The 15747-nt window shown below is 43.7% G+C and overlaps 1 protein-coding gene across 1 annotated transcript in view; it reads left to right on the top strand.

Moving 5' to 3' along the window:
• PTCD3 (pentatricopeptide repeat domain 3) overlaps nt 1-15747 on the top strand; it is a 111471-nt gene that overhangs the window by 77860 nt on the left and 17864 nt on the right. The window contains exons 18-21 of the mRNA XM_040335454.1: nt 301-379; nt 5563-5653; nt 12273-12358; nt 14592-14740. Of these exons, the coding sequence (XP_040191388.1) occupies nt 301-379; nt 5563-5653; nt 12273-12358; nt 14592-14740 (405 nt within the window). The remainder of the gene's footprint in view (nt 1-300; nt 380-5562; nt 5654-12272; nt 12359-14591; nt 14741-15747) is intronic.

The raw sequence follows: 15747 nt of genomic DNA, 5'->3' as shown, positions 1-15747 counted from the left end.
GTTCAACTATAGGAATAATTCTGCATACAAAACAGACCCCATGCTGTCTCCAATAGCGCCAGTCTGACGCAAGGGATGGAGATTTCACTGAAGGGTTTCTCATTGAGGATAACAACGTTTTTATCTACAGATCTACATGTTGTACAACATGAATAAACCATCATCTTTTGCAAACCATAAATGATACATAGACAACCGAGACCTCAAAGCATGAGAATCTGCAGGGGGAAAGGAAAAAAAATCGAAGCCAAGGTGTACAAGCAATCACTTACTGTAATCACTTTTCCTTTCTGTTTGCAGTGGCAAGTTTTTTAACATCCTCTGCCTGCTGGAGAGCCTTGACGTGGTCCTGAAGTGGTACAGAGAGAACATTCCTTCTGTAAGTTCTGCCAATAAAGTGGTACTTTGACAATTGACGAGCAAGGCCCTGTGATTACTACTGTATTAAAGTGAATATAAACCTTCACATTTACCCAGTAAAGTGAACAGCCTCAGATGATACACACAGATGAAACAAATCTCCCTACATAAGTTTTACATCCATATCTGCTGTCTTTGTATATATCATCATTTAGAAAGTGCTCTTCCTGTTAAAGTTTTTCTATTCCTGGTTAGCAGGGCTTTTTTTTCTCAAAGAATAGGTGCAGGAACTCCCCATTTCCAATTCATTCCTTGTCTCTGCCTCTTACCCACCTCCGAGCACCGTTCCTTGGTTCCACCCCCTACCTATCTCCTAAGACCGCCTCTTTTAAAGAATACAGACGCATGTAACATTTGTGGTACTAACTAATTTGTATGGAACTCGTTAATGATAATAACAAAAGCAGTAAAATAGATCCCCTGCAGCCAGCAACATTAGATTCCCTTGGCATCAATGGACCACCCATAAAAAAATACCTTCCTCCCCAGTAACAATAAACCCCCTGAAGCAACAACAGATCTCCCCCCCAGCCAGCATCAATAGACCCCCAAGCAACAATAGATCCCCCCCCAGAAACAGACCACCTACAACAAAATACCATCCCCTTCCTCAGCAACAATAGACCTCCAACAGCAAAAACAGATCTTCCAGCAGCCAGCAAAAATAGGCTCCTCAACAGCAAATCCCTACCAGCAACAACTGCCCCCCACAGTAACAGACCCTCCTCTCACAAAATAGACCCCCCCCCCCCAGCAGCCAGCATCAACGGGCCTTACATCACACCACACCACCCCTTGCCATTACATACATTCAGTCCTGGAGGTGCCGGAACTGTTTTCCCCCCGCGTTCACGCTGAAAAAAAGCCCTGCTGGTTAACACTGGGAGTGGATTATTGGCATACAGTCAAGACAGCTGATTGGAGGAAAGGCACACACCCCCTCTCATAGGCAAAGGAAGAAAGGACTGGGAAGAGGTCTGTTCTTGGACAGCAAGCTGACTGCTAATCTATATATAGCAACCTCCCCCGACACACACTTCTGTCTTCCGTCTCGGAGAACGTGTGAGAAGTTATCAGGCTGATAACGGAGCTACAGAGCAAGAGACCACTGCGGGACATAGTGCCCTGGGGGAGAGATAAGAAGACACAGCAGGTCAAGCTCAAATTTCATGAATCGGGTTTACATCCATTTTAAAGTATATTGAATTTGCACTGTCTATCCTCAAGTTGTAAAGCGCTGCGCACTATATAAATCCTGTATAATAATAAAGTTGTGGACATGCACATAACTGAAATAACTTCATCTAAATATTGGGACATGTGTCGTATGCCCTGTCCCTTCCCAGAAGCCCTATGGTGCATTTACCAGGTCAAAGAAGTGATCTTTTGGTCTGCAATATAAAAATAAAATGGTGTTCCCGTTTAACACCTTAACCACTTAAGCCCCGGACCATTTTGTTGCTAAATGCCCAGGCCAGGTTTTGCGATTCGGCACTGCGTCGCTTTAACAGACAATTGCGCGGTCGTGCGACGTGGCTCCCAAACAAAATTGGCGTCCTTTTTTCCCCACAAATAGAGCTTTCTTTTGGTGGTATTTGATCACCTCTGCGGTTTTTATTTTTTGCGCTATAAACAAAAATACAGCGACAATTTTGAAAAAAAATTCAATATTTTTTACTTTTTGCTATAATAAATATCCCCCAAAAACATATATAACAAATATTTTTTTTCCTCAGTTTAGGCCGATACGTATTCTTCTACCTATTTTTGGTAAAAAAAATCGCAATAAGCGTTTATCGATTGGTTTGCGCAAAATGTATAGCGTTTACAAAATAGGGGATAGTTTTATTGCATTTTTATAAAAAATTTTTTTTTTTTTTACTACTAATGGCGGCGATCAGCGATTTTTTTTTTTTTTTCGTGACTGCGACATTATGGAGGATCCTTCGGACAATTTTGACACATTTTTGGGACCATTGTCATTTTCACAGCAAAAAATGCATTTTAAATTGCATTGTTTATTGTGAAAATGACAGTTGCAGTTTGGGAGTTAACCACAGGGGGCGCTGTAGGAGTTAGGGTTCACCTAGTGTGTGTTTACAACTGTAGGGGGGTGTGGCTGTATGACTGACGTCATCGATCGTGTCTCCCTATAAAAGGGATCACTCGATCGATGCAGCGCCATAGTGAAGCACGGGGAAGAGTGAGTGAGAAACTTATATAGCGCAACAAATGCGAACTTAATCGCCTCAAGGCGCTTGGCATCCAGAGTTGTACAGGTCTTTCAAAAGAGGTGGGTTTTCAGTTTTTTCCTAAAAACCCGATGGTTTTCTTCCAAGCGGATGGTCGTGGGTAGAGCATTCCTAGCCGTGGTTTACATACGGCTCTCCCCGTTCTTCAGCTCGGGGGAGCGATCGCGACGGAGCGGCTATAAACGAATATCCGCGCCGTCGTCCCAGATCGCTCCCTGCGGGTATCCGACCGCCGCATGTAGCGGGGGGGGTCCCGATCGGACCCCTGACCCGCAGAAAGGCAGGGACGTACATGTACGCCCATATGCCTGTGCGTGCCATTCTGTGGACGTACATATACATGCGGCGGTCGGCAAGTGGTTAATAAAGTGATTGTAAACAATCGCCTTGTAAAACAAGCCCTTCAGTTTGAAATATAAATTCAAAGCAGAACATTTTGTGTATAGATATAAAGAAAATTATAAATACAGTGCCTTGAAAAAGTATTCATACCCCTTGGAATGTTCCACAATTTGTCATGTTGCAACCAAAAACGTAAATGTGTTTTATTGTGATTTTATGTGATTGACCAACACAAAGTGGCAAGTAATTGTGAAGTGGAAGGAAAATGTTATAAATGGTTTTCACATTTTTTAACAAATATGTGAAAAGTGTGGCGTGCATTTGTATTCAGCCCCCTTTACTCTGATACCCCTAACTACAATCTAGTGGAACCAATTGCCCTCAGAAGTCACCCAATTTAGTAAATAGGGTCCACCTGTGTGTAATTTAATCTCAGTATAAATACAGCTGTTATGTGAAGCCCTCAAAAGGTTTGTTAGAGAACTTTAGTGAACAAACCGCATGAAGGCCAAGGAACACAGCAGACAGATCAGAGATAAAGTTGTGGAGAAGTTTTAAAGCAGGGTTAGGTTATAAAAAAAATATTCCAAGCTTTGACCATCTGTTCAATTCATCACCGATAATGGAAAGAGTATGTCACAACTGCAAACCTACCAAGACATGGCTGTTCACCTAACTGACAAGCCACAGCTCAGGTGGGGAGAATCTGTCCACAGGACAACTATTAGTTGTGCTCTACACAAATCTGACCTTTTATAAAAGAGTGACAAGAAGAAAGCCATAAGAAGTCTGGTTTGCAGTCCACGAGAAGCCATGTGGGAGACACAGCAGACATGTGGAAGAAGGTGCTCTGGTCACATGAGACCAAAATTAAACTTCTTGGCCTAAAAGCAAAACACTGTTTGGCGGAAAACTAACACTGCACATCACCCTGAACACACCATCCCCACCGTGAAACATGGTGGTGGCAGCATCATGTTCTGGGGATGCTTTTCTTCAGCAGGGACAGGGAAGCTGCTCAGAGTTGACGGGAAGATGGATGGAACTAAATACAGGACAATGTCAGAAAAAAAACCTGTTGGTCTACAAAAGACTTGAGACTGAGGTGGAGGTTCATCTTCCAGCAGGACAATGACCCTAAACATACAGCCAGAGCTACAATGGAATGGTTTAGATCAAATCATATTCATGTGTTAGAATGGCCCAGTCAAAGTCCAGACCTAAATCCAATTGAGAATCTGTGGCAAGACTTGAAAATTGCTGTTCAGACGCTCTCCATCCAATCTGAGCTTGAGCTATTTTGCAAATAAGAATGGGCAAAAATGTCACTCTCTAGATGAGCAAAGCTGGTAGAGACATCCCCCAAAAAGACTTGCAGCTGTAATTGTAGCACAAAAACAGGTTTTACAAAGTGTTTAAAGTGTTGACTTGACACTGTGTGTTGGTCTATCACATAAAACCCTAATAAAATACATTTATGTTTTTGGTTGTAACATGACAAAATTTGAAAAATGTAAAGGGGCATGAATACTTTTTCAAGGCATTGTATCTTTTTTTTTTTTTAAATATATAAATATATATATAATCACATTCCCTCTGTTCACAGCTGCATAATGGCTAGGGGGAGGAGAAACGGCAACACACTGAGCTGACCCAGTGAATGGCTGTGCAGCAGGGGTGTGTCAGGACAAGTTTTTAATTGGAGGAGAGCACACAAAGTTCCAGCAAAGCTAAAAAACTGACCACGGTGTGCTTTCCTATTTAGTGTGGTCAATCTTTTGATAGGAAAGCAGAGGGACTGGAAGGAATACAAAGGATGTCACATAAAGGAAGCAATACAAAGAAAACAAGATACCTGGTGCAGCAGGCACATATCGGGAATATAAAATGTTGGGGTAACAAACACCTTTAACCTTAATCGGCCCTAATTACCTTCCTTCCTGTTTTCTCCCCACGGGTGTTTTTGTTTTGTTTTTGTTATTATAAAAAAAAAACACAAAATAAGAAACCTTCTTTTTTTTATTTTGGATAGAGTAAGGGAGGGTTATAACTTCTGTTGGAATTTTTATTTTTTTGCCATCTTTTTAGCATTGTGGAGATTTACCTTCACTTCTTGTCCCATAGCCAAACAGGAAGTGAGAGGAAATCGCTCCAAAGTGAATGAGTCCCTGAGGTGTCGCCAGAACTGGTGTCCCTATTGGAAGGTTTACCTTCTGTTCAGGTTCTGGTGTCAATGCAATTTTTGGGGATTTTCTTTTCACTTTCAGTGACAACGGTAAACAGGACAAATAGAGAGGGACAATCTCCCTAATGGGGACACAGACGGCAATAAAAACTGACAGGTGTTCTAATCCCTCTCCACTCCATCCCCAAAGTTTTGCCTTTTTAGTTCTACCTTGAATAGTGACAAAGCCATCAGTAGGCCCACAGTTGAAATGTAAAAATCGCTCTAGTCCATAGGGGGGTATACAGATGCGGGAGCTGAAGAGGGGAAAGGTTGAGATGACTGTAGAAAATTTGAATACTTACGCTGTGCTCTTTTCCACAGAGGTTTATTCCTAATATAAAAGGGATCGTGGATCTTCTGCAGGTGATAGAGATGGAGAACCGCTTTGAGCTTCTACCTCAGATCTGGAAAGGTAACCTAAATCGGATGTATGGTAGTTCTGGTGTATGGTCCTGAAAGCTCCACCTATTTCACTTGTTCATAAAAGCAACCCACTTTCCTATAGACCAAAAAATGCAAACCCAGTGCCCAGGGTATGTGCCCCTTGTAGGAGCATTCAAGTTTAGAGTGACACCAAACAATATCCTTATTCTCCAAAAAATCCATACATATCCACTTTTTCATGAAATTGTTCCTTCTGTGCTTTCCTGCATCCTTGCAGCATTTTCCACAAGTTACCAAACCTCCTTTTCCCCCATTACTTTCATTTGTTTGGGATGAGCAGTGCTCATTAGTTATGGTCATGTGCACACTACACAAAACTAAACAAAAATAAAATTAGGATGAAGTCCGTTGACAAACTGTGACAAAAATTACAGAATTTATCGGTGTATAACACGCACCCCAATTTTAAGGAGGGAAGTTTAAGGAAAAAAACTTACATTTTAAATATAGAACGTTGAAGAAAAATTAGGGTCTCGGCTCATCAATGCACCCTGCACAGTGCCTATCTGCAGCCATTAAATTGCCCAACAATGCAGCCTGCTCAGTGCCCATCTGCAGCCATTAAATTGCCCAACAATGCAGCCTGCTCAGTGCCTATCTGCAGCCATTAAATTGCCCAACAATGCAGCCTGCTCAGTGCCTATCTGCAGCCATTAAATTGCCCAACAATGCAGCCTGCTCAGTGCCCATCTGCAGCCATTAAATTGCCCAACAATGCAGCCTGTTCAGTGCCAATCTGCAGCCTCACCTTTCCCATCATTGCAGCCTCACCAGTGTTGTATTATCCCTGCTGTCTCCGAAGGTAGAGGAGGAGCGAGCACCGCTGAATTACACAGCCGCGATCTCCTGTGTACCCGGCGGTCAGTCACTTACAGCCACGCCTCCTGGCCCTGCTCATATGATAGACAGGCCTGAAGGACCGTTCTCATCGGTTGACTGATGGTCTGATGTGCCTACACACCATCAGTTAAAAAAACGATCGAGTCCAACGCGGTGACGTAAAACACAACGACGTGCAGAGAAAACTGAAGTTCAATGCTTCCAAGCATGAGTCGACTTGATTCTGAGCATGCGCAGGTTTTTAACCGATGCTTTTGCGTACTAACCATCGGTTTTGACCTATCGGTTAGGCGTCCATCGGTTGAATTTTAAAGCGAGTTCTACATTTTTGGACCGAAGGATAACTGACCGAAGGGGCCCACACACGGTCGGTTTGGACCGATGAAACAGTCCTTCAGTCCGTTTTCATCGGTTTAGACTGATCGTGTGTACGCGGCCTAATACACCGATTTTAAATATGGTAATTCAAATTTTAATTTAGCCAACTAAAATCAATTGGAAAGCATTATTTAAGCATTTCTTTAGAATTTCCAAGCTCGTTGTATACTCCTGGAGTAAAATTCTAATATGCAATTATTATTTATGGTATTAAGGTTTGAACATGCACTACAGACACAGATTAAGCCATAGTGATATATAGCGTCTTTATAAATAATAAAATATGGGCCTCTACTGGGTAAAATACAGTTGAACAGAAGTGTGGGTACCGAGATACAGTGGGGAAAATAATTATTTGCTCCCCTACAGATTTTGTAAGTTTGCTCACTTACAAAGAAATGAAGAGTCTATAATTTTTATCATATATGTATTTTAAATGATAGAGACAGAATATCAACCAAAAATCCATAAAAAAACATCATGCAAATGTTATAAATTGAGTTGTAGTTCTGTGAGTAAAATAAGTATTTTATCCCCTACCAACCAACAATAAGTTTGGCTCCCACAGACTGGCTACAGTATGTGGTACACAGATTAGTTCTGACTACAACTAGTTAAGTGTTTAAGAGACACCTGTCCACTAAATCTTCACAATCCTGGGCAAGACCAAAGAGCTGTCAAAGGACGTCAGGGGCTCACAAGATTGTAGACCTGCACAAAGCTGGAATGGGCTACAAGACCATTAGCAAGAAGCTTGGTGAGAAGGAGACAACTTTTGGAGCGATTATTTGCAAATGGAACAAATCCATAATAACCATCAATCGGTCTGGAGCTCCATGCAAGCTTTTGCCTTATGGGCTAAGGATGATTTATGTGAAAAGTGAGGGATCAGCCCAAAACTACACGGGAGGAGCTTGTGAATGATCTCAAGGAAGTTTGGACCACAGTCGCCAAACAAACCATTAGTAACACAATACGTTGCCATTGATTGAAATCCTGCAGCACCCGCATGGTCCCCCTCCTCAAGATGCCTATGAACATCTAAATGATTTGCAGAAAGTGCTGTGGTCAGATGGGACCAAAATTTGAGCGCATTAACTCAATTCTCTGTGTTTTGGAGGAAGAAAAATGCTGACTATTAGGTGGATTCACGTAGATGAGCCTAACGTTAGGCAGGCGTAGCGTATCTCATATACGCTACGCCACCGTAAGTTAGAGAGGCAAGTGCTGTATTCACAAAGCACTTGCGTCCTAAGTTACGGCGGCGTAGCGTAAATTTGCCAGCCTAAGCGCGCCTAATTCAAATTGTGAAGAGGTGGGCGTGTTTTATGCTAATGAATCGTGACTGACGTTTTGAACGAACGGCGCATGCGCCATCCGTGGACATATCCTAGTGCGCATGCTCCAAATTACGCCGCAAAGACTTATTGGTTTCGACGTGAACGTAAATTACGCCCAGCCCCATTCAACGGACGACTTACGCAAACGACGTAAAAATTAAAAAATTCAACGCGGTTCCGACGTCCATACTTAACATTGGCTGTGCCATCTTTTTGGTGAAATAACTTTTAGGCCTGAAACGCCTTATGTAAACAGCGTATCTTTACTGCGACGGGCAAGCGTACGTTCGTGAATAGGCGTATCTCGCTGATTTACGCATTCTAGGCGTAAATCAGCATACACGCCCCTAGCAGCCGGCCTAAATAGACAGCTAAGATACGACGGCGCCCGCTGTCGTATCTTAGCTAGATTTAAGTGTATCTCAATTTGAGAATACACTTAAATTTAGGACAACGCAGATTCAGAGTTACGACGGCGTATCTACTGATACGCCGGCGTAACTCTCTCTGAATCTGGCTATATGACCCTAAGAACACCATCCCTACAGTCAAGCACAGAGGTGGAAACATTCTGCTTTGAGGCTGTTTCTCTGCTAAAGGTACAGGCTGACTTTGCCACATTGGGGGGCCAATGGACAGCCATGTATTGTAAAAATCTTGGATGAGAACCTTCTTCCCTCAGCCAGAACACTAAAGATAGGTTGAGGAGTGGCCTAGGCAGTCTCCAGACCTTAATCCTATAGAAAATGTATGGAGGGAGCTGAAACTCTCTCGATTTGCCAAAAAAGATCTGTAAAGTTTGACCAAAATCCCTCCTGAGATGTGTGAAAACCTGGTCACCAACTACAGGAAACATCTGTCCTTGTGCTCGCCAACAAGGGTTTCTCCACCAAAGTCTAAAGCCTCGTACACACGATCAGTCCATCCGATGAGAACGGTCTGAAGGTGACTGATGGTCCATCGTGCCTACACACCATCGGTTAAAAAAACGATCGTGTCAGAACGCGGTGACGTAAAACACAATGACGTACTTAAAAAAACGAAGTTCAATGCTTCCAAGCATGCGTCGACTTGATTCTGAGCATGCGTGGATTTTTAACCGATGGTCGTGCCTACTAATGATCGGTTTTGACCTATCGGTTAGGAATCCATCGGTTAAATTTAAAGCAAGTTTATTTTTTTTTAACCGATGGTTAAATAACCTATGGGGCCCACACACGATCGGTTTTGACCGATGAAAACGGTCCATCAGACCGTTTGTCCTCTGGTTAACCTATCGTGTGTACGAGGCCTTAGTCATGTTTTGCTTGGGGATCAGATACTTATTTTACTCATTGAACTGCAACTCAATTTTATAACATTTGTTTTATGTGTTTTCCTGGATTGTTAGTTGATATTCTGTCTCTATCATTTTAAATATACCAATGATAAAAATGATAGACCCTTCATTTCTATGTAAGTGGGCAAACTTACAAAATCTGCAGGGGATCGAATAATTTACTCCACTGTATTCCATTTTGCCCTTTTTCCTAGAGATACAGTTTACAAATAAAAACCAGGTTTCTTTTAACTTTTTCACGCCGACCTAACACAAATATGCGGCCCCAGTGGACTAGGCTTTTTTCTGTGGGGCCACATATTTGCGTATCTCCCCTTTTTTGAGACAAGCTTCCAGCATAGAGACTGGGATCTCACCTAGAACTGGAACTCCTGATTCCAGGTCACCTGATCGCTGCGATAGCCTCTGATTGGCTATCACAGTCATCAGTCACTGCGAAGCCTACCCCCTTGCTTTCTCTCACTAAGATCCCCTTTAGTGGGGCTACAGGAACGAGCAGAAACTTGGAGGATTTCCTATTTCTCTGAGAACAACTTAGAGAACTCCCAACAACTTTCTCATCTAGAATTCTTGTCTGTAGATGTGCACAGGATCTTATGGCTGAAGTGTTGGTCAGCAGTAAGGATGAGCTCTGGCGTAGTCGCATAGAACACGTGCAGAGCCCGCCAGGAAGTGTGCACGGCGCTGCGCTAATCACAGCCAGGGAGACATTGTTCGGATGCTCGGCTGCAGAGATCGGAAAATGTCTCCCTGGCTGTTATTAGCACAGCGCCGTGCACACTTCCTGGCGGGCTCTGCACGTGTTCTATGCGACCACGCCAGAGCTCATCCTTGGTCAGCAGAAAAGTGTTGGTCAGCACTCTGCAAGAAGCATTTGTAAAGTTTACCTTTTCAAGGGGAATGTTTGTTCCTGGTCCTGCTTTGGAACGATTATTTGCAGAAGGTGCCTGTGTGTAAGAATACTCGATTACAAACAAGTTCCATTATGGGAGCTCGTTTGTAAGTACAACTTGTTTGTAAGGTTCCATGCACACTGGCAAAAAAAAAAGTTGATTCTACAGGCGTTTTTACGTTTTTTTTTCCTTTCTCCTGCCTGTAGAAGCACTTCATTTTCTGACAGGGATGTTCAGAGGCAGGAAAAAAAAACCTCCTTGATCGCGTTTTTCTGGAGAAGTTTGGGCGCTGTAAAAACGTCAGTCGCTCCTAAACGCCTGTTATCTGTTGTGAATGCCAAGTTTCAATTTTTTTATTTTTTTTTGCAAGTGCAAACTCAAACTGCTTAAAGTGGATGTCACAATGTAGAGTATAAGATTTCCTATCATCTGTGCCCAATCTTGCCACACAGAGTTAATCCAGCTCTGAGCAATCCTCTTTTATTGTTCAGTGAAATACAACAGACTTCCAGATAAAAACCAAAGTCCTTGCTTCTGAAAAAAAGTGCACAATTCACATCCCCTCCCCTGTGTTTTGATTAAATGTTTTCAAAATATGGGGTGAGCCACAGTTCAGTGCCATGAGAAAATGCAACAGCCATCAGAATATACATAGAGCTGGAGGGAAGAGGGGAGGGGGATGTGAATTGAGCACTTTTTACGGAAGCTGTGTATGTCTGCAAGCTAGTGCACAAGATATGTAAATAACCTGTCACTCAAGCAAGGACTTTGGTTTTTATCTGGAAGTCTGTTTTATTTCCCTGAACAATAAAAAGAGGATTGCTCAGCGCTGAATTAACTCTGTGTGGCAAGACTTGGCACAGATGATGGGAAATCTTATTCTCTACATTGTGGCATCAAAACATTTTTTGGGGGGTTTACATCCACTTTAATAGTCCTACTTCCAAGAAGTGTTCCTTTCACCACTCTTGGGACTTGAGCTCCAAGCCCCAGCTCCATTTCTACAAGAAGACATGGACTTCATAGCCCTCTAAACCTGTGACTGAAGGGCCGCCCCCACTTGCTTAGGTGGGGTGTTTGGAGATCTTCGCTGAGGTTTGACAGAGGGAGAATGTAGACCAGGGATATGCAATTAGCGGACCTCCAGCTGTTGCAGAACTACAATTCCCATGAGGCATAGCAAGACTGACAGCCACAAGCATGACACCCAGAGGCATGATGGGACTTGTAGTTTTGCAACAGCTGGAGGTCCGCTAATTGCATATCCCTGATGTAGACCAATGGATCTGCAACATGGCCGCTCCAGCCTGCAAGCTGGATTTGCAGAGCCTTCTCCTGTGCATAACGCTTTCACAAAATGATCCATAAAAAATTGATTTGATCTTTTGCAAGATCTCAATCATCTTCTATCTCAAAGAGCGATCAATATGGTTCAAGAGGGCGAAAGGTTTCATGGTTTTTAATTGACCCGCTTTGTGATTTCCGAAGCCAATTTTCTTTTATTTTGGATTCTTCGATCAAATCTAAGCAGCTTTCTCCTGTAACAATAGAAGCAGTGTTTGAGTGCCCACGACACGCATGTTCTGGTACCACAGGGACAAACGGTGAGGAAAGATCTTGCCCTGGACTCACACACAAATTTAAAACATGTATGGTGCTTTTTAGTTGGAAATGAGCTTTAAAGGGTCTCTTATTTTTTAAATAGGCCCCACTGTATGTCCTGCAAATGTCCCCAACATGATATGAAGACATGTACAGTATATAAATGATCCTTTTCATGATTTAATGCTTTTCCAGATGTCACTCTGATCGGCCATTCAAACAAGGATGAATTGTTGAGAGAATTTCTTCAAATAATGACACGAGAGAAGCAGAATCCAGAGGTAAAACTCCAAAGTCGCACTCTAGCCTTATGCCCCGTACACACGATCCGAAAATCGTACGGAAAATGCCGCTTTCGAAACGATCGTACGATAATCGGATCATTAGTACAGCGCTACCGAGAGCCGATCAGGACAGTTCATCCGATTTTTATTTATCGGACATGCACGAAAATCTTTTTCATACGATGCCAGATCGTCCGATTTTCGTATAATCAGTACAGCTGTCGTTCGAAAATGCAATACAAATGCATTACAACACATGACATCACTTCCGATTTTTTATTCTGCCGTACGAGAATTTTCGTGACTTTAGTAAACTCATCAGATTCGACATGAGATTAGCATACAAAATAAAACGGACGATCATTCGTCCGATAATCGGATCGTGTGTACGGGGCATAAGGCTACTCCAAAGCTGTGCCACTTTGAGTGCAGCTTTGATCCAACTTTACACTCCGGATTACCATTGCATCAAAAGTTGCATCAAAGTAGTGCAGGCACCTTTTCAACGTTGCATAGGTGGGACTGTTTGCCATTGAAATCAATGGGCTGTGACTTGTCATGCGACTTTGTGTCCAAAGTCTCATGACGAGTCACACTAGTGGAAACAAAGCCTTAAAAGGTTTGTAAAGGAAAACATTATTTTTTTTTTTTAAATAACAAACATGTCATACTTACCTCCACTGTGCAGTTCGTTTTGCACAGAGTGCCCCCGATCCATGTCTTCTGGGGTCCCCCGGCGGCTGTCTCGGTCCTCCCCGCAATTAGTCACCACAGTCATGTGAGAGCTCGCATGGTGGTCACTAATTGCGGGCGCGCTCCCGCCATAGCCGCTCGCTGTATCACTCGGCCCCGCTTCTTGGCGCGCCGCGTCACTGGATGTGATTGACAGCAGCACCAGCCAATGGCTGCGCTGCGCTCAATCCATCCGCGCTAGCCAATCGGCGGCCAGGCTGAGCGGCGAAGAGAATATCGGGACCACGCGGGAATTTCGAGGGGTCAGGTAAGTATAACGGGGGCTTGGGGGGGGCGGCAACATCGGATGTTTTTTCACCTTAATGCATAGATTGCATTAAGGTGAAAAAACATTTTCCTTTACAACTCCTTTAAACTCATTACTCGTAGCTCCCTCAACTGGGCATGTGCCACACCATGCACACAGTGCCCATTACAGTGCCACACCATGCACACAGTGGCCATCATAGTGCCACACCATGCACACAGTGCCGTCGCATTGCCATCACAGTGCCACACCATGCACACTGTGCCCATCACAGTGCCACACCATGCACACTGTGCCGCACCATGCCGTCGCATTGCCATCACAGTGTCACACCGTGCACACAGTGCCCATCACAGTGCCATGCAGAAACGGCCATCTGGTCATCGGGGGGGGGGGGGATCTTCAGGGGCTGAAATGGTTAGACTTATTTTTTCTTTTATGTACCTAAAATTTTCAGTGCCACATTTAAAAAAAGGCACTTTATTGGGGGGGCACAAACATTTATGGTTGTTATACATGGTAAGGATTATAGAATAAACTGCACACTTCCTTTTTTTTTTTTTTTTATGAACAGGAACACTTTGGGGTCCTTCACCCAAGATTCACACTTTTTCTAATTGGATTGAAATAAATGGGTGAATCTTGTGTGAAAACATTTATAAATGGACCCCTTGTTTAAGAAGCAATAGTTACCAAACATGCCTTTTTCTTCAAGACCATGCCAGGAGAAATCTGTATTTGTACTAGAGGAAAAAAAATCTATGTATTACTTTGTAATCTTGCAGCAAATACTAATTCATAGGTCAGCAGGAGGGACAAGCGGGCCAGCCGGGTGGGAGCGTTTACTGGACGCTGTTTTACACACCAGCGGAGTTTAATTGAATCAGTGCCGAGATGTGTGCTACAGTATAATCCTGCTTTCTTTACTGGGTCCTGCCATTTAAATTTTGCTAACCGCCTGATGAAAGAGTAACTTTAGACTCCATTCTAAAGATTTTTACTGCGATTTTGATGCGACTTGCAGTGCGACTTTGCTCCGACTTTACACTCAATGGATCTGAGTCGCACCAAAGTAGTGCGGGCACCTTTACAAAGTAGCACCGATTTGAACAGGTGCCGTTTAGAAGATGGGCTGTGACTTTCTTGTCCAAAGTCGCATGACAAATCACAATTTTTTTTAATGAAACCTTTAAGAACTAACTTCGTAAATGGCTCTTCTCTTGTATCCAGCTCCAGAATGAGTTTGCGAATATTGCTGCATCCATTAAATCCATCTATGAAGCCGCTGGCAGCTCATCGTCCCATCTGAAGTCGTCTGCCACCACCTTGGGGGATATCGCCATCTTGCTGTGCAGAGCTGGGAGAAGTGAGGAAACCTGGTGAGGATGCTGTGCCAGTGTTTATAGAAATCACATCCGTATCGCTTGTCTATTTGTAGATGGCACTATTATAAGATGCAAAGATATTATAAAGCCAGATCTTAGAGTAGCTTCAGGCTCCCTCACAAAAAATAATGTCAGCAGCTACAAATGCTGTAGCTGCTGACTTTTAGACTCCTTTCACACTCGAGTAGTTTTTCAGGCGCTTTAGCGCTAAAAATAGCCCCTGTAAAGCGCCTGAAAAAAGCCTTGGCTGCAATACCACTGGGGCGCTGCGTTGGCAGAGCGTCAAAAAAAAGTCCTGCCAGCAGCTTCTTTGCAGCGCTTTAGGAGTGGTGAATTTCAGTGTGCCCATTGAAATCATTGGCTAGCAGGGGTTAAAAGCGCCCCGATAGCGGCTGAAAAGCGACAGTAAAACTCTGCTAAAAATAGTGGCGCTTTACCAACGATGCCCGAGTGCTTTCAGTGTGAAAACACTCTTAGACTGCATTCACACCTAGGCTTTTTTAAGCCTGTAGCGCTACGCCGCTGCCGCCAGAGGGCTGAAAACAGATGTCCCTCTATGGAGATGGTTCACATCTCCACGCTGGACGCCTGTCGCCTGCCGCGTGAAAAAAGGTCCCGGACCTTTTTTTCAGGCGTCTTCGAGCGTTCGGCTAGGAGATGGGAATCATCTCCATAGAGGGGGTCATCTTGGGGCACATCTAGGCGGACAATACCGGCGTTTTGTCGTCGCAAATCGCGGTACAAAACGCCGCTATTTTTACCGCGATTTGCGGCGACAAAACGCCGCGATTTCGTCCGTCTAGATGTGAATGCAGCCTTAATATAAGGACTTATACCTGTCCAGGGATCCAGCCATGTCTTCACCCCGAGCTTCGGTTACAGGCGCTGGCATTGTAAGGAAAGCCGGTTTCCTATTGCTCGTAGATCACCACAGCGATCCTACCCAGGAAGTGGAACCCGCTACCCCCCAAAAAGTGTGTGTAGGGGGTGCGAACAAGTGG

Source organism: Rana temporaria, chromosome 1, assembly GCF_905171775.1.
Source record: "Rana temporaria chromosome 1, aRanTem1.1, whole genome shotgun sequence".
In the NCBI taxonomy this organism is placed as follows: domain Eukaryota; kingdom Metazoa; phylum Chordata; class Amphibia; order Anura; family Ranidae; genus Rana; species Rana temporaria.
Note: the sequence above shows the minus strand (reverse complement) of the source record. Positions and strands in the feature narration are given on the sequence as shown.